At 39.1% G+C, this 24189-nt stretch overlaps 1 protein-coding gene across 6 annotated transcripts in view; it reads left to right on the forward strand.

Annotated features, from left to right (window-relative positions):
- The first annotated feature begins 7688 nt into the window (after window positions 1-7688).
- The window catches only part of nAChRalpha6 (nicotinic acetylcholine receptor alpha6), a 226627-nt gene continuing 210126 nt past the window's right edge, over window positions 7689-24189 (forward strand). For 4 of the 6 annotated variants that reach the window (XM_085486606.1, XM_085486601.1, XM_085486604.1 and 1 more), the window contains exons 1-2: window positions 7689-8598; window positions 10713-11257. In XM_085486606.1, the coding sequence (XP_085342732.1) occupies window positions 11152-11257 (106 nt within the window). In that variant the 5' untranslated portion in view covers window positions 7689-8598; window positions 10713-11151. Of the gene's footprint in view, window positions 8599-8636; window positions 9143-10712; window positions 11258-24189 lie in introns of those variants that run through there. The other 2 variants (XM_085486602.1, XM_085486603.1) reach the window with 2 other exon arrangements.

The following is a 24189-nucleotide window of genomic DNA, read 5'->3' on the forward strand; positions in this document are numbered from 1 at the left end:
AATATATCGCGATATTATATGAATATAATTCATCGAACACGAATTTTCTGGATGTGACGTACGTCATATTCAAGTGAGAAGAAAAATTGCATAATCAATGATATATATAAAATGTATTATAATTTCTCCAAAATTAAATGCTGACTAATATCAAAGTTCTTAGAAGAAGGTAGACATCGCGCTCGGTCAAACAAAAAAGATTCGCCTAATTTTTTTGTCCGAACCAGTCCCGTTTATTAGCCTTACTTCCAACGAAACGGTCGCTTCCAATTCGATGATCAAAAGAACAACGTCGGCAACTTCTATTTTCGTAGAAATTAATAATTTCCCGGAACATTTAACTCTGCTTGATATTACTTTTACTCGTTTTTGGAGAAAGAAAGAACGAGAGCGTCCTACAATAAGAACGATAGGTAATTTCATGAGAAACTAATCCTGATAACTAATCCGCCGACCCGCTATATCCATCCAGATGTTACATCTCACTTGATCGTAAAACAAGAAACAAATTCGAACCGTCCAAACTCTCTTCTCTTGAAATTCACGATACAAGTGATTAATGAATTTCTGTAGAACATGTTTTTATTATACCGAGCTATTGCGACCGACATCGGTTCAATTTAGCATAACATTACAAGTCATGCAAGATATTCCCGCTACTTTGTTTGCCACGGCACCTTCCCCTTTTACGTATGCCACCGTGAAACAATCGTATTCCCCCTACGGCCATAACCGGTCCGTGTGCCGCGCTACGAAGTACGTCTTCTATTTCCGCGTCGAGTTTTGGAGGGTTTGTCCTCCCAGGAGGAATGTTCCTCCTAATTTATGAAACGCGGCGGACGTTACGGCGTTTAGTGAAGCACCTTCGAAGTAGGTACGAACCTGCACGAGTTGGCACGTGAAGCGGAAACTTTGCAGGTAAACGTAGGTACTCTTGGGTTACTACCAGGCGGATTTTCTCTCGCGGCGTCATTAGTATTCTGGAATATACAGACGTGGCGAGAGACAAAGAAGGATGGAAGGAGCGTGGACGGTAAAGGGCGAGAGAGAGAGAGAGAGAGAGAGAGAGAGAGAGAGAGAGAGATTCTCTCTCCCAAATGAGTACGCACAGAGACACGTTTCTCTACTCATTTTACTTAGCGCAGCATTGCTACACACTAGACTTTTTTATACCGAGCTCTCCTTCGCATCTTTCCTCTTTCTCCGTCGTGCCCCTTCATAACTCACTGCGGGAAACAAAAAAGCAAAAAAGAAAAGCATTGAAAAACAAACAGATTAAAGGGGAGGGGATTCCGGGCTATTTGAAGAAAGGGTGGGCGGAAGGTAGATGGAGGAGGATGGCAAGGTACAGACTGGGAAATGAAATGAAGGGAAATAGGTATTGGGAAAAGGAGGAGGATAGGAAGTGCAGGATATGTGGGAGAGGGTTAGAGACGTGGGAGCATGTGTGGGAGGAATGTATGGATTGGGGAAGGAAAGAAAGCTGGCAGGAAATGGTAAAGGAGATATTAGGAGAGGAGGGGGAAGGGGAAATATGGTTAAAAAGGTTAGAGGAAGCAAGAGGGAAAGGGGGGGAGAAGGAGAAGGAGGAAAAAGGAGGACAGGGGGATGAGAGAGGGTAGGAGATAAGGGGAGAGAGAGAGGGGGAGAGTGTGTGAGTGAGTGTGTGAGAGAGAGAGAGGGAGGGAGAGGACAGGAGTGGAAGAATAACGGTAACCGGAAGCGGAGGTCCAACATAGGATAAGTAGAATGTAAGATTGCGTAGGTTAAGATAATTTAGAATAAGAAAGGTTAGGGAAAGGCGGACGTGTGTGTGTGTGTAGGTAGGGCAGAATGCGAGAAAAGATGAGAAAGGCGGCGAAAAGGAGAGGCGTGGCGAAAAATGTAATTAGATTAAGTTTTAGGTATAAGTTTAGGCTAAGGAAAAAGGAAGGAAGGAATAAAGGTTTGGGAACGCTCCTTTAAAAAAAAGCGCCTTGTAATCCCCAATTGGGGCGGCAATAAATATATCTATCTATCTATAAAAGCAAAGCGAAACTCCCTTAACGAATGCTTTTCTTCGTCACTTGTCATCAGACTCGCAGATGGATCTCATAGCGGGATGCAGTCCACCCTCGGCAGTCTTGTAATCAGCGAGATTAACGAGGCATTTACTTTAGTTTGGATGCATTCAACGCATTTTAATTAGGAATTCCGTGCGTATGTCTCGATTCACGATTGAAGGATATGAATATAGTTTATTAAATGACTTGGTTATAATTATGCGATAAATATATTCAACATAATGCTGATCGACACATACATTTTCAATTCTGTTTGACTGGATTAGTATACATGCCTTTGAAATATCACCCCATGTGAAACGCAGAGCTAATTGACATGAGTTAATTATTGGATTGCGGATATAAATCTTCTCGATAAAATTGGCTATTATTGAAATTCCGTCTTTCGCGTGACAAAAGCCTCCGACTATAAAAACACCTACCGTGATAGATCCGCATCGACACAGTGCATAATTTTGCAGAGTTGAACGTATGCAGGGTACTCTGTCCTGGGAAACTTATCGTGACACGCGACAACTAAAAGGAGTAAGTAAGACAAGAATAAATGTGGTTAACGTCATTCCATGTATACTTTTGCACCATTCGTAAAAGTCTCCGATGTGCAAAGTTAATCGCATTCCGTTTCTATAATAATCAAAGTCGACTAACCTTCGTGAAGTATCTGCGAAATAATTTATTACCTCGTAAGTAAAGAGTCAGCTGATTGTAACGCTGATTAACTCGAAAAAGTAACCCACTTTAACTTTGATGACTAATACTGCAACATTGCACTAGATTTATTTAAATCATTTATCTTTTTCTCTTTCATTCTCTCTCGACATAAACAGTTCTTTATTCTCTTTCTCTTTTAGAAGAAAAGTTTTTTAAAAGTTTTTCTTTAAAAATTTGTAAAAAAAAGCAAATGTAAAAATACACGAAGATGTAACATTATGTCGCAAATTTTCACGATTAAAGTTTTATATAAATAAATAATAAAACTTTTTCCTTCGGTTGATTATAGAAAACCTTTTACTTTAATAGAAATTTTTAGTTGAAGTTTACTTATCAAGAAGTGGAAAATTGGAAAAGTATCGACAAACGATGATCTTTCTCGATATTTTCACTAAAAAAATATGGAATTTATATTCGTCAAATAATTCATCTTCAAAAATATTTTTGTTTGGAATATCATTTATTGGACGAAACTAATGTAGGCATATACATTTAAAATCTGATTTTATATAATTTGTTTTTTCATCTCTTTATTATAATATAAAAATCCAATTTCGAGATTTTATTCCTATTATAACAGACGGCATCGACTACTAATCGTACGCAGGCTCGCGTTCAGGCTGGATATAGGCGAAGGCGTTAACATTTCCGTTTCATTCGAAGCATAGCGTCGAAAACACATATTTGCACAGATCGCGCACATTCCGTCCCGGATACGTCAATTGCGCAAAAGTTTCGAGTGATCTGTTCGCGAACCGAGTGACCTAAATAGACGTTTCCAGCATCGAATGTTTGACCCGAAAGTTCGGGGAGAGAGAACCCCGGGTCGATTGCGCGCGGTTTTGCTTCACCCCCTCGAGCACACATGAGAGAACTTTGTCCGCCCCCTTTCTCCTCTCTCCCACTTCCCTTCCTTTTCCCTACTGTATTTAACCGAGCGTTCCGCATCGGATTCGTCGCGCGTCGTAAATAAAAGTCCACGAGCGATAGCGAGCGAGCAAGCGATACGTCAGAGGGATACTACCGTGACACCTGGTGCCTCGTGCAATCGGCATTAAAGTGCAATGAAATTGAAAAGAACGTAGAAAAGTCAAACCATCCCTGGACGATGCAAGAGCGAGCCAAAGAAGCGAAAACTCGGCGGTTTACAATAGCGTTCCGGCTCGTCGAGGAGCCTTGTCGCTCTTCAAGGCGCCACAATGGTCCACAAGGGATAGCCCGGGGGGAACGTTGATTTCTCCACAATTTCTGTTATTTTGGGCGAGTGTACAGCCAGCAGGCTGATTCTCAAAGAGGGACAGCCGGCTGTGAGGAATGGACCGTGGAGAGAGTGGGATGGGTCGGATCTCTCGTATGGCGAGAGACGCGCCTGCGAGGCGTGAGTTCTGGTTCTATCCCAGGGCCAGGTGCAACTGTTCCATTCCTGCTTGTATACCTGCGTCCTACAAAACATCGCTCATTTCTCCGTACCGGTCCCGTCCATCCGTCTCAGCTTGTATAGCCTTGACCATTCCGAGCGCCCGCAAGGAACTCACTTGCTTAGTCGTGGCGCGATAATCGCCGAAACGAATGAATAGATTCGTATATATACGTGCTTTCACCAGTCTTCGATGAATGCTTTCCCCGTAGCTCTATAATAAACGTCGTGTAATTTTTTTATCATTAATATTTATTAGAATTTTAGCCACTATTCAATCCACCGTTGCGATAATTCACTTCTGGTTTCCCGAAGAATAGAGGGGATAAGATTGCAGGTAACGTTTAAAGCGCGCAAAAATTTGCATCTCAATGATTTTTTTCTCTCGCACCGCCGATTAATCTGTCAGTGCGCGCGAATTTATGAACGCATTGTTTTCTTGGGAGCGAGGCGGCAAATCTCGGTCTTGACCGTCTCGGAACGGCGCAGCCAAGATGACGATATATTACCTCATCCGGCGTCTTGCCATAATTAGCATACTGAGTAGGTAGGTAATTGTATTCGATGTTGTTCTAAATGGTACGGGAACGAACCCGATGCCTGACACGGTCTAGAAACGTAGTTTTGATTAGTGATTACGCTACCGTGGCAAGGGCTTCCCGCTTTTGTGAAATTTAATGTAGCGTATAGCAAATTGCCTTTACTCTCTCTCCTCTCCTTCTCCCTCCTCTCCTCCCTCCCTCCCACTCTCCCCCTCTCTCTCTCTCTCTCTCTCGGTAAACTTTGGGTAGCTGTGTGCTTTGTGTCAGCCGAATTATCTTAGAATAGGGAAGCGCGCGTCTTTGTAATGGCTTCTAAGGAAGTTATAACAATGAGTAAACGACCTCGTATATATAAAGGAAAATGCTGAATCCTTGAATCTGCTCGTTACTCGCACGTTGACTTTGCTGTGGACACTTATAACGATAATATTCTATTAGGTATATTATACTATATCAGAGATCGAATATTTCAACTTTACGCGAGGCACAGGAAATAAATGAAGGAGAAAGAATAATAAAATAATAATAAATCATTAATTATTAATTTACGTTTATTAATCATTTAATTGTAACTGCGAATTGCTATTTAGGAAAATGTCATATCTAATGATTGGATTATTTATGTACTTGCCTAAGGTTGTTATTTATGTGACTGATTACAAATTATTAATTGCAGTTTCATTGTATAATGAGAACTTTAATCAGTATTATTAGATATAGTTATGCAAATATTAATTATTAACGCAATTCATCTAGACCATGCTATTATTGCGTAAAATCGATGAATAACTTTGATGAATAAATAAGTTTTATTGATTGTACTTTGACTATATTCATTAGAATCCAATGTTGAATATCTAATAGTATTATTTCATACTCGAATTATTTAGGAATCATAGACTTTTAGATATTGTGAATTAAAATTTTAATATACCTATATGTATATATTTTTTCTTACATTAAAAAATTAGAATTGAAATATTATGCAAACAAAAAGATACGAAAGTTAACGAAAGAAAAGTATTTTAACTATTATGTGGATAATCTAATTAATACAGTATTGACTATAATACGATAAAATTTTTTTCGAATTTTACCATATCAAAATATCTTTTGTTAGAAAATATTCGCAAGGAATCTATTTTCTCGACTAGAATTTACTTTCCAAAGAATGATATTCCTAAGAATTTGGCAAATAACAGCATATGGTGAACGCAAAAGCTGGTATAAGCGTTATCGACTGTAAAAGGTTCAGACTTGCTACATTTTCATAGCTCGGTGATATAGTTTGAACGATTCTGAAGGGATATTACCACCGATAACACGTAAAAACTTGCATTTAGACAAAAATAAGAAGAAGATTAGTTCATTTCTTATTAAGTGACTTTTACCAAATAACATAAGGAATATTTTTTGAAAACAGCTCTTGAAAAAAAATAGTTTTTCCTCCCTTTCTTCTTCAATTTCTATAGAATCACGATCTCCGACTGACTAAAGCGCTTCGTATGATTTTCCTGCAATCTGCTCAGCAAACAGCTGCTGGTAAAGAGACTGTCTGTGTAGATATCATCAATTTGTTAAATATATATTCTATAAATTATTATATATTTATATTTTATGTACGTGGTATTATAAACAAGAATAACCAGAAATATATGAAACAGCATATCATGCCGATTTTATTTTGGAGATATCACATCTTTCATTATTTAAAAACATATTTTCTCATTCACAGTATATACAAACATATATATTAATTCATTCAAATTTCAATTTTTATCAGTATTTTAAAATAATTGTCTACAAAAAAAAATACAATTGTTTAATCATTAAATATTTCCTCCGATTCAAACCAGTAAAAAGAGTTGCACAAATAACTGTCAACTATGAAACCTATTTTTGAAAAAAAAACTTGTCACGTTTGCGGCCCGATTCTTTTCATTCAAGAAAGACATCACCCGTAAAAACTTTGATCGATATATAACGACCCAAAGTAACATTTAGCTCAACGAGCAATCCCGAATTCGAAGCCTACATTTTCTCGTATATAGCAGCTTCGAGAACGATTCATCCGTCAACCTTCATATCTATCCATGCTCCATTTATCCCCCGTGTCGTGTCGGTACCCTTTGGTATACCGAAACTATGCCGTCCCTGGGATCTCGACCGCCGAGGCTAATCCCCCTTGGCGGACTTGGACCAGCATCGCGACCGTCGATGGAATCAACGCACACTCACGCGCGCGCACGCTTACCCTTGAGAGAGAAGGCAAGAGTAAAAGCGAGGGTGAGAAGGGGCGAAAGAGAGAGAGAGAAAAGAGAAAGGCAGAAGTGAGCTCGCGATACACGGCAACGGCCGTGAGCCACGGGGGGTTCGCAAGAGGGTGGTCGGAGATGAGATGAGAGAGAGAGAGAGCTGAGCGCGCAAGGGTTATCCGAGTGAGACAGGGTAGATTCTCCGGTACACGGTGGTGGGCACAATATTGATCTGTGGGGTGGGCTTCGGGGATGCTGTCCTCCGGCTCTCTCCTCCGCCCCCGGGCCGCCCCTGTCTCACCCGCCATCGCACCCCCGAGTCTCACTCCCCCGGTACTCGGAACGTGGTGGGGATCACGCTGGTTGCGTGCTGGTCCAGTCCGCAGCCTCCCACGAAATCGTGGTGGGAACCGGAGGCGGCTACGGGAGGTAGGGATAGCGGGGAGCTCCGGTGATGGAGGTGGTGGAGGAGGATTATGCCCCATCTCGTGGGGAACGCTCCTCGCGCTTATATCGCGGCGGTAGCTGCGAGTCGCGAGAGCTCGACCGGTAGCTCGTACACGACCCCGACCGCTTCCTTTTTCAGGGGTTTCGGTTTCCGGTTCGGGCACCCGTTCGCGCAGGGACAAGAGGCGGTTCTCTCCATCCCCGTGTGTCCATTCCCCCTCTCTTTCTCTCTTCTCTCTTTTCTCTCTTCTCTCTCTCTCTCTCTCTCTCTCTCTCTGTCCATTTCTCTTTCTTTCTCTCTCTTCTTATCTTTTTGCCACCTCTTTCTCCCCGTTCCTATTTCTCTGATCGTTTCCCTCTTGCCAACCGTTGTCTCAGTCTAGCGCGAGTTGCCACGTTCGGATGGACGGACTTCGTGGTGCGTACACCCTGGTGCGTGTAAGGGAAGCTACGCGTCTCTCCTCCGTCATCTTCGGGTATCGTGTTCGTCGCCACAATCGTTACGATCGTCGTTCGGATTATTCGCGTTCGTATTTCCACTCGTGTTGAGTCAACCCGATGCTGCGCGATGCGAGATAGAATCGTGCGTGCAAGAGGAACGACTTCGCCAAAGGACGAAAGCAATTACGGATAGAAGAAGAAGAAGCGACGCGAGGGCGGATGGGATTGCGGAGAGAAAGAAGAGATAGCGGCAACAGGACAGGAATGGTGACGATGATGAACGCGGACACACGAGAATGCACGTTCGCGCGAACGCGTGATCCCTGTTGAGAGAAAGAGAGAGAGAAAGAGAGGAAAACGAAGAGAACCGAGAGTGCGAGAAGAGGGTGCGAGAAGACGACGAGCGAAATACGCGCGACAGCGGCGGCGAATTCGTTGCCTACGTGGAACGGGCTGCTAGCCGAGAGGGAGCAGCCACGCTCCGCAAAGTTGCCTAGATACCGGGCAACACCGTGTTGCGCTCCGGTGAAGTAGGAGGCAGCGAAGGAGGCGGTGGTGGCGGTGTTGCTCCGCGGGAGGATGGAACGCGCGGTGGACTGTAGTGAGACGAGGAAGACGATCGCCGGCCAGGCCGCGAACGCAGGTCCGTGGTGCTGCCAAGAGTCACGATAGCACATCCGCGCGCCTCTCGAAGCCACGAGAGAGAAAGGAAGAGAGCACACGTAGGTCGTGGTAGCGTGCTCGCGGTTCGAGAACGTCGAAAGTAACGCGGCGTCGTTTGCGGTGCTACCCCTGTATAGTTATAGTAGAACCCTCGAACGTTCGTCGACACCGGCGTCTGGTGAATAACGGATGAGTAGTGTGAACTCTTTTTTTTTTTTTTTCAAGAGAGAAATCTTTTTTACGAACTCGCGCGAGTATATCTAGGGTATTATCGCTCGTCTACGTTGTTTCGCTCTCGCGGTCGGTCGGATATTCGCGATCGAATCGTCGAGGTGGGTGTGCGCGAGTAATAAAGTGAACCCCGGTGCCGGTCGAGGACGGGGTGAGAGTACTCGTAACGATGGACGCGCCGCCGCGTGGGGGAGGATTCGGTGTAACGAGGGCGCGTAGTCGCCCTCACGGACCACCTGTAAACGAGCCCTCGCAGTTTTCCTTCGAGACAAGATTCTTTTCGTCGTATATGTATATATATCCGAGAGACGATAGACCCGGCGCGTAATTGACGAACGATACCGTGTGAAAAAGTACCGGATATAGCCATAGGTACGTTCGTATCGACTGCGTCAAAACTCCGCAGACGCATTTCCCGTGAGATTAAAACTCGCGCCATTGTTGCTTCTTCGTGGCGTGTGAGACAATGGGAAAAAAATTGCTACCTATGTCGATATAGATAGAAACCGCGGTAATGGCGTGCCATTTTATGCACACTCCTCCGTGAATCCGATAAATAGGTCATCGTAATGCTGGACTCGTGATCAATGGCTGGTTGGTTGCAAAGGGTTGCAGCTAATTAAATCGCATATTTTTGTACGAAATACGGAATATTTGTATTTAATATAATTCGCTGCATTTAAAGATAAATACCTGGGAACAAAAGCATATTGTCGTCTATTGTACTGTCTTATAAAAGGCACAAGCTATATAATAATGAGATTATTAATTTTTTCACTTTTTTTTTTACATTATTTTCCTCTTTACTTAAGATCAAAAATATTTTTTGACACATCTGATAAGATTTGATAATATATCCGATTTTTTTCATTATATATAAAATTTAGATTATATAAGATTTTATTCCTCTTGAAATTCAATATATGTGATGTTAAATATAATTATGCTTTTCTCAATTTTCTCGTATGATAATATTAATTATAGAAACCGCAAAATATTTCGGGTCTAGCTCGCAGAAATTGATTTATGAGTCTGCATATATGCGATTTTTTTCAATTATATTAATAATTCATTCGGTCTCACCAAGAGGATGGAAAATTTATGATAACGGGGCTTGGCGAAACCGATCGTGCTCAGTCGCGGCACGTTTTTCCAAGGGGAATAGAAGAAATCTTTTCTTGCTGATAGTAAAATAGTAAATCAACCTCCCAGCTTGTAAATCACCTAAGTCTTTGCGATGCTCGCGTAACGACCGTAACCGATTATGTATATTGCTAAAAATATCGGTAAATGACAGTATTATTCAAATGAGTGTCGTACTTCGTTTCGTGGGGAATAATGTTTGGAAATTTATATAACATAGATTTTGTGCACCGTTTTAAATGTCAATTTATAATTTGAAAATGCTGCAATAATTATTTTTATTGAAATTTCTAAATTAAAAAAAAAAATTTGAATATACTTGTAAGTTTTAAAATTATGAAATTATTATCAATTAAAAATATCATTAATCAAATAAATATAACAAATTGTAGGATTGCGATAAGATAATAAATATAAAAAAATATCCTTGATTATTTTTCAATTAATCTTTGATCATATAAAATTCCAGTGGCAACATAAAGGAATGATATTTTAGAAATATATTTTAAATACATCTATATTTTAAACATAGATGTATGTATATATGTGGAATAATTTTATCGTGATGAAGAAAAGTAAATTTGCAGCTTGAAATAAAGCAAATAAATCTTAAAAATTGTGCACAATTCTATGGATAAAACAATTGAAGGTAATTTCGACGAAATTACATGAAATAACGCGAATACATGCCGCGAAACGACGCCGCGCGCGATAGAAAACAGGGGCGCGAAGAAAGAATTGTTCACATACATACATCCATACGTACACGCACGCATACATAGGAAATCATTATTTTTAGGATCCCTTACGAGAATGTTCGAAACGCTGGAAAGCATCGTCGCGCGAACGTAGCGCGTTCTCTCTGCGAACGATAAAACGCCGCCATCCTTCAACGATCGAGACCTCGCGGATACGCACAACCGAGAAGCGCGGAAGAACGCTTGGTTATGACGGCCAAGTCGGGAGGTGCGTTAGCGAGGGCATCGAGTATCGATTAGCAGATGATTCGCGCGGAATTGAACTCGACTCGCGAGATCTGCACGACGATGATAATCAGTGACGCAACGGATGTCAAAGCGCTTCCGGGCGATATTCGCGGCAGTGACCGCTGCATGTAGAAGTGAACACGCAAAATTGTGCAGTGTATTACGGTCACGACGGGGCACGTCGGGACCCGGTGAAAGAACATCGGCGAGTCGGTGTCGAGCCTCGATCTGGGCCTGCAAAATTCATCTGCCATGGCGCACCAGACAAGAGATCTACCGCAGTTGCGAATAAAGTTTTATAATATCGCGGTCGCCGCCGGTCTCCAAATAGTCCTCTTGCTCACCGTCCTACCTCAAGGTAAGTTTGACGCGAATTTCCGATATTTTACGGTGGCATTACGTTTACGCGACATTACTCGCTATGATTTTCTTTATCGTTTGTCGTTTCAAGAATGAAGAGGCACGAATAATATTTCTTTAAAACAGTTTTAAAAGCACTGACGAGTAAAACTTTTTATAATTATTTGCAAACTGCATTCCATCTGTCAGTTGGCAGATATATTATACTGAATAATATGATTTAATTCATGTATAAATACTGAGGTATCAAATATTATAGCCACATAAAATGTCAATAACAATTGTTAATGGATTTTAATGGAAATTTTTTACGAGGTGCACACACACACACACACATTTACTAATTTGAACATTTTTTTTTTAATAAAGCATCTGAAGTATCTCTTTCATTCGAAATAATATAATACACATTTGCATTTACGTAATGAATACTTATACTTACAATTAGTACGAACTAATTTAATGTTGATTAGCTCTAAAATCTGATATAATCGTACATTTAATTTTGACTTGCTAAATTGAGTGTCTCTATGTCGAATAATATAGCAATGATTACATTTATTTTCATTTTGAGAGGTTTTTATTATTTATATATATATATATATATGCATTTCATAATCTACTTAATCTGGAAAAAAACAATTATTATAATTTTAATTAAGATATCATTAATATAGACAGTGTATGAAATAATAATGAATATAAATATAATATATTCTCATCTATTAGTACTCAAGGACCAGAGTCGATTTTTGTATGTTGCAACTTTTATTCAGCCATGTCACTTCTTCGGACTATTCTTTCTCTCTCTCTCTCTCTCTCTCTCGCTATCCTGATATAGAAATTCCGAAAATAACTTTAGACGAGTACATAATTTAATGAGCGACGCTCCCACGACTATATTCTAACGTTATCTTTGCTACAGACATTTCTAGTCGATCAGCGTGTTAAATACAGTAATCATTAATATCGTTTACATCAATAAAACTAGTCGCGCACGTGTCACATTATAATAATTATAAATAAAATCACTTTAAGATAATAACAATAATGATCCGCTAATTGCCGTCATATGTTAACCTAAATATTTAGCTTTAGCATTCTTCTAAAATAATGATGCATTCCGTGCTTTTGTTCGCTGTACGAGTACACGTTTATGCACATATGGAAGGTATGTGCTTGTCTTTATATAATTTACGCGTGACTGATTACACTAAAAGTGGCGCCGGGTACGCGTATAATAAATCGGTTCGTCAATCATAATTACGCGGGCGACGCGTTCGGCAACAGTGCAACGTATAATAGAATCACCACAACTGCGGTATACTGGGTGCGACCTGCCATCACGATGCATCGGCGCTCGACCGCGACAAAACTGCATTTCGTTCAGTCAACGAAGTTTCGCAGCCATGCGCGGTACGACTCGTACGGAATTAAATCGCACGATTTGAGGAACTCCCTCGGAAAAACATTGATGTGTGTGTCGCGGACAGCAAAGTTTCGACGTGGTTCCGATGTTGGTTTCCCCTCAGATTCTATGACACATTAATCTCCGCGGTAACGGATTTAGACCTATTGGAAATTGAACTTGTCGCGATTTTAAAAGAAAAAGAGAAAGAGAGAGAGAGGGAGAGAAACTTTACGAGATTTTCTTGTCGTATTTTCAAACTCAGAGCTAAAATTGTGAAATAGAAATCAAATAATATTATAGAAGAATTTTGTAATTTCAGTTTTTTTTTCCTCTTTCTCTCTGTCTTTTTAATTAACTCCAGATTTGAATATTTTTTAAACCAAGAGTTTTTCTTGAGAAAATTTTTCTTTTGAAATATATACGTATGTATATAAATCATTTTATATAATAGTCAAAGAAAAAAGATATCTATTTCAATATAATATAATATATTTTTTAACATTAAAAATTCAATATTGTCAAAATTTATTTTCTAACTTAGTTTGTGATATATAGCTCAAACAAACACGGTTAGAAGGTTAAACATAAGTAACTTTGGGTTGAAAAATATGCAGAGTCATAAGTCAACGGGAATACCAAAGTTTTGCGATAAACATTCTAACGCGAAATATCATGCGACGATTGAACTTGCGTGATTGTTCGGCAGCAATAGTAAAGTTTAACCGCTGGATTTAAACTTGAAATTTATTAGTTCGTTGAGACGAACGTCGGAACATTAATATCCCTTCGCCATCATCGCTCACGTGTTAAAGGTCGCTCAGCAAAGCGATAAAATCTTTCCAGTATAGACGATCCGTAGTATTAAGCTCTTCGACAAATTTTTACGGGAGAGATGTGTACACCTTCTCGATCATTATTCTCTGACAATATATCCACATATAAAATATTTTATCACCAAAGTAACGCTATCAATTGGATGTCATAACTTTCTTGCATCTACATCAAGTGAAAGTAGAAGTAGGTACGATACGATCATAATGTAATTAACTCGTAATTCTATATCTCACTACTTTTATCAAATAATCCGAAAATTTCTTCCGCATTATCTTTCCTGCGCTCCGTACTGATCGATCATTGCTTTACTTACCCTCGTTGTGTTGTGTCAGTCGTAAATCAATCAGAATGTGGTAAGTGAAGAACGATCGATTGGCAGCCTCTCCTTTTCCTACACGAGGAGCTTCTCCGTTACACGTCCCGATTTAATTTCGATCGAGAATCTGTTACCTTCAGTCTGATGCTGATGTAAAATTCATCGTCTTGTTTTTGGTACGTTCAGTAAGTCTGCGGTCCACGGTCGGCGACGTATCTATTTTCAACCGTATAGCTCGCACATTTCTTCGTGAGTCCGAGATTACACGACCCGCGATAATAAGTCATTCGATTTATCGACGGTCTCGCGCAAGATATCTTCTCGGAGGGGTTAGATTTCAGGGAAGGCTTCTGGATTTCAACCTCGCCTCCTTTACTGATCGCCGTCCGATCGTGAGTTATTCTCGGACGAACGCGAAAAAGCCTCCCTGCGAAACTACCGCGGGCACTGCGTATTTTTCTACGTTACGCTTTACGACGGCCAATGGCTGTTTCTCAATTACTGGGGCACCGGCGAGGGGCTCTCTGAGAATTCTTCCCAGAGATTGCTCTTCAAAATAGCGCACCATGTTCTGTAACGAGCAGCGCACCACTTATGTGTGCACGATTTCTTTCCTACTTTTTTAAAAGGTTGCAATTAATTTTTTAATTAAAATTTTCACGCAAAGATTTCGGATCCTCAAATAAGTAAACAGATATTAAATACTATAATTTATGATTCGAAGATTTTTTAATGTGGAATTTTATATACCTATCTTAACATAATTATCGATTTGTGTCACTTGAATTTATTTATGATGAAAAAATATAATTTTATCACACACACATGCTGACATTGAATATATTATGCTTTTATTACACTTGCTACACACGTGGCTTTGAAGATTAATAAAGCACACATTAACACCGCTTAATGTCCAATTGAGATTAAAATTAAACTGTGTTCTTTATTATCGATCGGTTATCAAACTAGACCAAGGAAGCATCTGTCAATAATGTACATGAAAATGTTAGATAACTGTCAGATAATTAATTATTTCTAAAAATGTAATAAACTAAGGTATTTTCATGATTAAGAAGGTAACATGTAGATTGTCGAGCTAAATGAGAAAAGAACTATTTATAATTTTAGTTTCCTATTTCAACAAATATGGTATAAAATATTTAAATATGGTATAAAATATTTTCTTAATCGATATTATATTTTTATAAATGTATAGCTTTTAATAATACAATAATGCATGATTTAAATTTTTACTCATTAATTATTTTTCGCGGCCATCTGGAACAGGTATATTTCTATACACATGGTATCTTTCTTTATGAAATATTTTTCCAAGAACAGTTAATATATCATTGTTGATGAAACAGCTTTAAGTCTTCTGCGTTCACTCATGCAAAATATCCCCTTGCTTCACGTAGTAATCGGTTTCAAAGTTCCGACGAAGTAATCTGCGATCGATGCCCCAGAAAGCATCGACGGAAAAACGTCGAAGAGAGAGCGGAAGTCAGTCTTCGTTAAAATTTTAGAATGTTTCGCCGGGGATTACGCTTGCAACGTGTTCGTTTAACGCGTCGGCTCGGCGTTTTACTGTCACCGGTTGAGCACCACGGCTGTCGGATATCGAGATTTTTACATTGCGCGTATTGCGCCGCAACGGAGCGGAGACGCCGCCTATAACGTTGATATCGATTCTCGAACTTGCGACCGCGCCATTTCTCGTATGCGCAATCATACACAAGTATTAATCGAAGGAAATATTTTCCCTGTGAGATTCGCCTTCCCTTTTCGGCATATATTTTTTGTATCGACACGAAATCGCGCTCTTTATATATGCGCGAACGAAATCAGACGTGACGCTGACGGCTGTTGAAATTACATTAAAATCGATAACAAAACAGCATTGATTTCGCACCAAAATTTAATTTGGTCCCTTTATCCGTGAGATTTTCGCTTATATCGCGATATTGGCCTATCTGATAATTACAATCTGACTATTGTATTTTATGATGATTGTAATTCGGTGCTTGACAAGGTACACGCATTTTGTACTGTATAATTAATAATACCCTCATTACGGACAGAATAAAAAATCATGATTTCATTGGATGACAGCCAATCGTATAAGCTTGGTTAGTCGTTACGATTTGACATGGAGATAAAAAATCGTATACCCAGGATTGTTTGCGCACAACAATATCGTTCGAATAAACAAGGGTTTGTCAAAAACATTTCATGGATGGTTATTGTTATTGTAATTGAGAAAATCTCGCGACATAGAAATTATTATTGATAAAATCAGATAATTTTTTTCTAAAATTTTATTTAATTTATGAATAAAAATATATAACAGACGCAAGAGCTTATCATAACAATTTTCTAAACTGTACAAACAATAATAATAAATAAATGTAATACACAAAATGTTATAATTTATTTATTTTATATTTATAATACACATCGCTTTACTTATAAAAAATTGATAATATGGAACTATCTAATTTTTTTTTACTTTTTTTCTTTTTCAGGTATATTGCTTTAAACAATATAACGCGTTGAGCATTCACAGACAATGTTAGTAGTAATGGTTTTCTATTACTACTGATCTCTTAACACAGGAAATCAATTTAGGTCACGTAGCTTTAGAGATTCGCATGATGACCACAATATTTGAATATTGTTCATTCATACAGTGCAGTAGCATATGCATATATATACAAATTGCAAAAGATTAATGTTTATAATTCGCGTATGCTTCGATGAAAGCCGTCGTTGGATAATAATTCGATGTCCGTTTGGCCCTTCTAGTTAAAATATAAGTCAAGGCCAAATGGTATAATTAATATTAATATATATATATATATGAGGGATTAATATCAATTTTGACTTTAATTTATATCTTTATGCATCGAAATATTAAAAAAAATGTTTAATATAAATTACATGAATAATATAACTAATTCATATATAAATATGTATGTACAGCTTTATACTAATTTTCTGAAATTATAATTTTATATTATTAAATTGTATGTTAATTTTTTTTCTAAAGACATGCTTGAAAATTAAAAAATAATCAGTAAAAATTCCATCATTCTTTATAGGATGGCTGATTACCGAAGCTCACAAACTCAACGACGGCTTTCCCGGGAGACTATATCGCAGCACCAATTCGTTAGAAATTAACTTCGCATGGGCGATACATTATCCCGAAAGTGCGCGTAAATTTGCCCGGCGAAAGTTGCGACTACGGTCCCGGGGGTAAGAGACCGGTCGCCGACGAATCCCCGAAATGATTTATAATCCGTCATAAAAGCAGGAACTCCCGGGAGACGCGGTTAGAGAACGCCGCAGCATCTTCATCATTTCGGTCGGGTGGTGACGGTGCGGAGGAACGCGGTTCGGATTTTCGGGACTTCGGACTACACAAACCCGACTATACAAGACCACGATCCCGTGCACCGATCCGTTTTATTTAAATCACAGCTATCCATAACGTCGAAATTCACTTCGGCCCGTTTAATGGTGATTTATACTCGGTCCGCCTGGCCGGCCCACTTTTCGCAATTTAGCCTCGTATCGCGCCAGGGATTGTTTGTCGGGATAATAGAATGTGCCGTTTCTGTGTATCATGCCGTCTCGTGTACAAGCCTCAACATAAGTGATGTTTGAATAATAAATAAGACGCGCTGTCTCTCTCTCTCTCTCTCTTTCTCTCTTTCACGCGTGCAGAGAGAACATATACGTTGATAATTAATTAGAATAAACAATTACATCCGTAATTTCGCGATACGCGCGCATTGATCTGACAGATATGATGGGGATATATACGCTTATGTAACGAAGCAGCAAAGTACATATTTACGGTTTTGTGAGAAGTTTCGCGAGAATGATGGTTGCCGTAAGTGAAGTACGGAGCGGAGATTGTATCTTCTCCGTCAAGAGCGCGGAGTATATACGGGCGGAGTCCCTGAAACTTTTTGGCAGAGATTTCTCTTTATCTTCGTGCGAGTGGTTCGGTTTACCGTATTTACCGAGAGCTAAGCGCGCGAAGTAAATATGCGACGCGACCAGCGAGGGCCAAAAGGTCCTTCGCGCGTCAAAATATCGTCGCCAGAATAAATATACGAGCGGTTAGTAGCGGGAATCGCGCGATCGATGCCCAACTTTCGCACACGCCGAACGTGTAAAAGTTAAAGTTTATTTGCGACATCGCGGGAGCTATTCGAAACGATATAGAGATGGGAATCGCGTTCTCCCTTATGAGAGGAATCCTTTGATGTAAACATTAAATTTCAAGGACGATCCTCGTGCCTCCGATGCGAAAGCGCTCAAACGCGCAAAAATCTGAATACCCTATGACCCAGATAAATTTGACTTTTTAAGGCGTGGTGCTACCTTACACGCTGTGGCGATGAATGAAACATTTCGTCGACATAAGTGGATTCCACAAGGTGATATTAGAATTTAAATTTCTCGACAGTGTGTGTTGCGTGTGCTCTGAGAGAATTCGATAGGCCAAGCGTCGATCTACAAAAGATGTAAATTCTTCCAGCGCGTGTGCTCCTTGATATGCGGATTTTCCCCGCGAGGAATGCAAATATTTTGCGAGATGGATTATTATTTCAGAGATCGTTGACTGGGATAGTCTGAGAAAATTGAAAGCTGATGTCCTTCCCGTGTTAGAGCTTATATAACGCAGGATGATTGGACTTGAGACTTTTCATCTGCGTTCACTGTACAATGTGCAATTCAGAATTCTCTATTACTGTCCCTTTTCGATTTCGTTCGTCATGAGAAAACGTTTGTCACCGCCTGTCTGCTGGAATTGCAGAAACTATTTGTACTTAATCTCCATTTACCGCTCAAAACGAGCTTTCTGAGCATGACAGGTTGTAGAAGTCAGTAGTCTCGCTTGTATATCGAAAACAATCCCGTCTGCGGATGTCCCACGACTAAATTGTTGCTTTGAAGTCTCAATATAGTGAACCGCGCTATCAGTCACTTGCGTTTCCATTAAACTGCAAGCAGTCGAATGTACCTGCATCTCGGGCTTTGGGTCCCGAATGATCAAAGTGGCGTAGCCAATCTCATGTAAATGCGAAAGTGATCGAAGCCAAGACGCTGCTGGTGCAGATAAGATATAATATACGTACATATACACATGTAGACATGAGCTCCAAGTAGGAGAGGTCGATGTGAACACGAACGTAAAGCCTGGATCTCACGCTTGGTCACACGATACATACATCACAATCGATACATCATAATCGCTCACAGCTGCAGGTACACCTGCCGCATCGAATTTCCGTCTCTCTCTCTCTCTTTCTCTCTCTCTCTCTCTCTCTCTATCTTCTCTCCTACCCTTCTCTCTCATTCCCTTTGAATTGAACATGAAGTTGAACATGAAGAGAAGCGCGTATGAAGAGAACACTACACGGCAATCAACTCGTTAATAAAGCAACTTTTTTTAATCCAGTAGAGATACGTATATTGCACTTTTTTTACCAGTAAAGTAAAAGTCATATGAGCAGCTAAAAGAGTACTCTTAAATATTTTTGTAAATTTTGTTACTCATAAATTTTTATTTTTACGATTTAGCAAGCGTTTTATGACTATAAATATCTTTTATATTTTTTCCGATATAACACACGTTTTATTCAGATAAACATTCTTTTTTTTATTATACAAGTCGACAATTTTGATACTTGAATATTGGCCTTTTATGAATTTTCGCAATTTGTAATTATGTCATTGTTTTAATTTACTTTTCCGTTCCATTTTACCGTCTTAATTAACGATTTCTAGTCTCACATTTACCGTGTTTTGTATCTGACCTTGCAAAAACATTTCCCTTGGGTGTCCATAAATCTTCCACTTTCCCCTCATTTCGAGTTTATGTAAGATTTAAAAAAAGCAAGCAGAAAGACAGACCTCGCGAGATCAAATTCGACAGGGGTCGACCGAGAGAGATTCCTTGTATAATTAGGCCCACAGGCGACACGTTACTCCACTAATTACCTGTCCAACAATCTCCAACGAATGAATAAGTGATTCTTATCTCGAGACGAGTCGCTTTTGTCATGAAACTTATTTAGTTACAAGCAACTCCCTTATGCATCTTGTCATTTTTTGGTGTAACTGATACGTATCTGGGAAGTAATAATCTATTAAAATATGTTTATCTATCTTTCTATAATCACGGATAATTTTTCCAGAAATAGATAGCTATATGCAAAAAAGATTTTATTTTTTCTTTTAAGTACATTAGTTTGCATTGATTTATCATAGTAAATATTGTCAGAAAAATAGATATTAATATTTTTTCAGAGCCTTGTTAAATTCTTAATTAATATTTTTTGCAAGAATTTTGATTAATTTTTGTAATTGTCCTAGCGTCTTAATCCAATCTTGATTTTAGTATCATCGAAGTGTTACTAAAATATAGTGTTACTAAAATATACTTTGATCGATTAAGTAATTCGCTCGAAGGTACATCGCTTCTAACATTATCAGGTTATTAGTTATTAATGATTAATAGACCGATTAAACGAAAAAGGCCCCGAGCAAATTTCCAAAGCTCTCGGTCCCAAATTTGCTCTGTTGAGAAGCAGTGCGGCAGAAACGAGACTGTTTGCGCGGAACTGTTTACGCAGTTGGGAGTGAAAATTTCCTATAGTCTGATTTGCGAGTGCAGTCTCGTATAAATGACGCTGGCACACAGGCGGCCTTTGACTCGTCTGCCTGGTCTCGTTATTGCAACGTAATCTCCGTCGCTACGTGAATAATTAAGTGATCAAAGTTATTGCCGGACGACCCCGTTTTGTCGTGACTCGCTTTAAAAAATCTTCCCGCGCACGAATTCTTAAGTGTTTTTTACTTTTACAAGCTACCCTAAGTAAAATATAAATATATTTAAAAATTTTATATAAATTTTTAGAGATACATAAGAAGGTGCAAATCTCATTTTATATATAAGAGTATACATATATTATGTGTACATACATACATATGTCTACATATGCATGTATAAGTATATTTTTTCTTTACACTCGTTGTTACACAGTAGTATAAGTCAACCGCCAAACTGGCGAGCCAACAAGTAGTTATGGTCTCCATCTTTTTGTGAATGCGAGACAAGGTCGTTACGCTAATCAGCTACGATTCAGATCCCTGGCATTAAGCATTGTTTAAGACACGTCATTAATATCATTTGCGCCAAAAAATATACTGCATAGTTTTGCTATATATTAGCAATCTTTAACAAAGATTGTAAACTCGAATAATTAAGCATTGTTGCACTAGAATTAACGAGTATCTTGTCTCACAATTACAGATAAAATTTCTTCTTTAGATAGAATTATTCCCGTTAAGATTTCATTTATTTCATCTCTCTCTCTCTCTCTCTCTCTCTCTCTCTCTCTCTCTTTTGGATCTACAGTGCTAATGAAGCATAACGTGCACGCGTGTGTATATTATATATATATATATATATATATGTGTGTATATATATAAAAGACTTTGAATCTGGCCAGCTGTACGAGACAGGATATAGACAGCTGTACATAGAGATACGGTCTCGTATAGTTTGAGATAGATCCTAGCGCATGTAAGGTAAATTGCCTCCTCTCTGTTCGGAGTATTACGGATAAAGCAACAGCTGTCGTGTGATACCGCCGAAGTTACTTGGCTTTCTCCATGAGTTTGCAATCGAGTATCCGAAAAATAAAGGCTAATATGATACAGGTATGGTACACAAGAGAGGATAATATAAAGGGGCTTATGAAGATGCTGGATATATAGTTAGGATTATACGGTAGCCTCTCTAGTCGAGCTATCGTTGTAACACGCAGGAGAAACGAGCATTATGTAATAGCAAGCTAATAGTGAGTGGAAGATGTCATTTTCGACTTTACTGCAAATTATTCGCTATCCACTTTGCGCCTGTGATTTATTTAACTTAATTGTTCTAAAATCAACAGAAAATAAGCATGAGATGCTAAAATGAAGCATATGATGATCTGTTTTCGTTTATAGATAGATAAAAGAGAATATAAATTTAAATAAAGTTCTTTAAATAATGCTCATTATTTTGCACTTACTTGTTGCAAAATGGAGAAGCAAATAATTATATTTTATAAATGCTTATAAAGTTCCGAATATCTTGAATAATATACACATTGCATAAAATCAGTCTAAAATAGACAAACTTATAAAAATATTAAATATATACATATATATTTATTTATTTATTATAAAATATTACAAATACGCTGTTATTTCCGTTTTCTATGAATTTCAATAGAGCGCTTCTATTTATTTCACTACTTGCGTTTTTTTATAATATTATTTAAATATAATTTAATAGAATGTTTAAATTATAAATAACATTAAAGCAAATTTTTTCTTTCTCGTTCTATTCGCATTTTTCCTATTTTGCGGTTTTTGATTACTACTCTCTTATATTTATGAAATTTTTTTATACACTTTACGAAAGAAGTATTATATTATTATGCATAGTTTGATTGAACAATTTTATTATATAATACGCATCCATTGTTAAATGGACCACAAATATGCGGCTAATATTGTACATTTCGACCTTGGTAAAGCAAACACGATTATTATATATGCGTGATACAACAATCAATACACTAATTAATTAAACACTCGATACCGCGTAATTAATACAGCAATAATAATTAATTCTCAAGAATTAATTTCAAGACATTGCAATTATCTCCTTACCATCAAATTCACATCTTCGAGTAGTTCGAGGATCGAATTTATCCATTGTTAGTTTCTGTTAGTTGGACAACGTTGTTGGACAAGACGTTGAAATCGATATACGAGCACATTGAAAACCGTTGGTAGAGTGTTTATCTGGGAACCGTAAGCCCTTGTGATTCAGGCAACGGAGGCTGCCTCGATATCTGCGGCCTCTTAAGCGTCGATGTGCATATACCGGTTGACCCAATAAGAAGAGAAACATCCATTCCCATAGCGCTCTATCTGTTCAACCGCGTCTTCTCTTAGTTGTCAATGGAGAACGCGTTGAAGAGGATTATATAGACAGATCGAATCTTGGAAGAGGTCTTAGAACATTCAAGAAAATATTCAAAAGCCTGTTTGACTAAAATTCTATTCGAATGACAAAATTATTTCAAGATAATTATTCGTTACAGAAATATACTTTGCCGTGCAAGATGTACTATCGTCAACAAGACTGATCGAATTAGCATACGTGAAATGATATTATTCTTTTGCATACAAGTTGGAAAAATATTTAAAACGCACACATAGAGAGTCACACATGTATATGAATATTCGAAAATTGTTATTGTGTACATTACGATTTTAATAATGAATTATTAAACAAAACAATTTTTTCGTTTTACGTTTCCACGTATTCACGTTTCATTCCATGCGTACGAGTTTCGTACATGAGCAAAGCAAGTAGAATCGTTCTATTTAATATTTCATTATTAAAATCGCAATGTACACAACGACAATTTCGTAATTATCGCCAATACACACATTTCTCGTGACATAGCGACACTTATTGCCGGCTCATAACCCATGTCGACTGTAAAGTCGCTCAAAGTACCACCGATCCACTCACTCTAACGAAACAGAAACAACGTTTCCCGGGTCGCCGGAGGGCATTACGAGCGTATGCATCGGCGATTACCACCGCACGGCGACGCTGTTTGAATCGCAGCAGCAGCAGCGGCGGCGACATCGGCGGTGATGAACTCGTGCAAGGATGGAGAGCGAAGCGGAGGAAGGGGAAAGAGAAGAGGATGGGTAGCTCGGTGGCTGGTGTGCGTTGGTCGGCGGAATATAGAGCAGTGTGTCAGAACGAGAGGGAGAGAGAGCTGCCGTTCTCTCCAGGATCGCTTGGTCCTCCACACTTTCCGTTCCCTTTCACAAAGCGTCGAGACCATCCCTTCGACGAGGACAACGACTACGATGGACGAACTACTCGACGATCCTGCGCCCTTCTGCTCCGCCTGTCTCTCGCATCATCCCCTCACCGCTCGGTCCCTTCTCGTTACCTACCAACCTACCTATCCATCTACCTACCTACCTACCTACATACCTACCTACCTACCTACCTACCTACCTATCTACCTACCTACCCTACCCTAGCCTACCCTACCCTACCCGCCTATCAATCCCTCATCCTACCTCACGCCGTACAACCTACACCACTACACGCAGCCTATCCAACGGCTTACTTTCTCGCTTCACCCTCTTGCTCCTCTTACTCTTTCCATTTCTCTCTTCTCATCTCTCACCCTCCGACTTGACAGCCTCTTTCTTGCTCGTTCTCTTCTCTGCTACCACCATATGTCTTTCTCTCCTT

This window comes from Nylanderia fulva, unplaced genomic scaffold (assembly GCF_048542155.1).
Source record: "Nylanderia fulva isolate GAGA-0341 unplaced genomic scaffold, ASM4854215v1 Scaffold45, whole genome shotgun sequence".
In the NCBI taxonomy this organism is placed as follows: domain Eukaryota; kingdom Metazoa; phylum Arthropoda; class Insecta; order Hymenoptera; family Formicidae; genus Nylanderia; species Nylanderia fulva.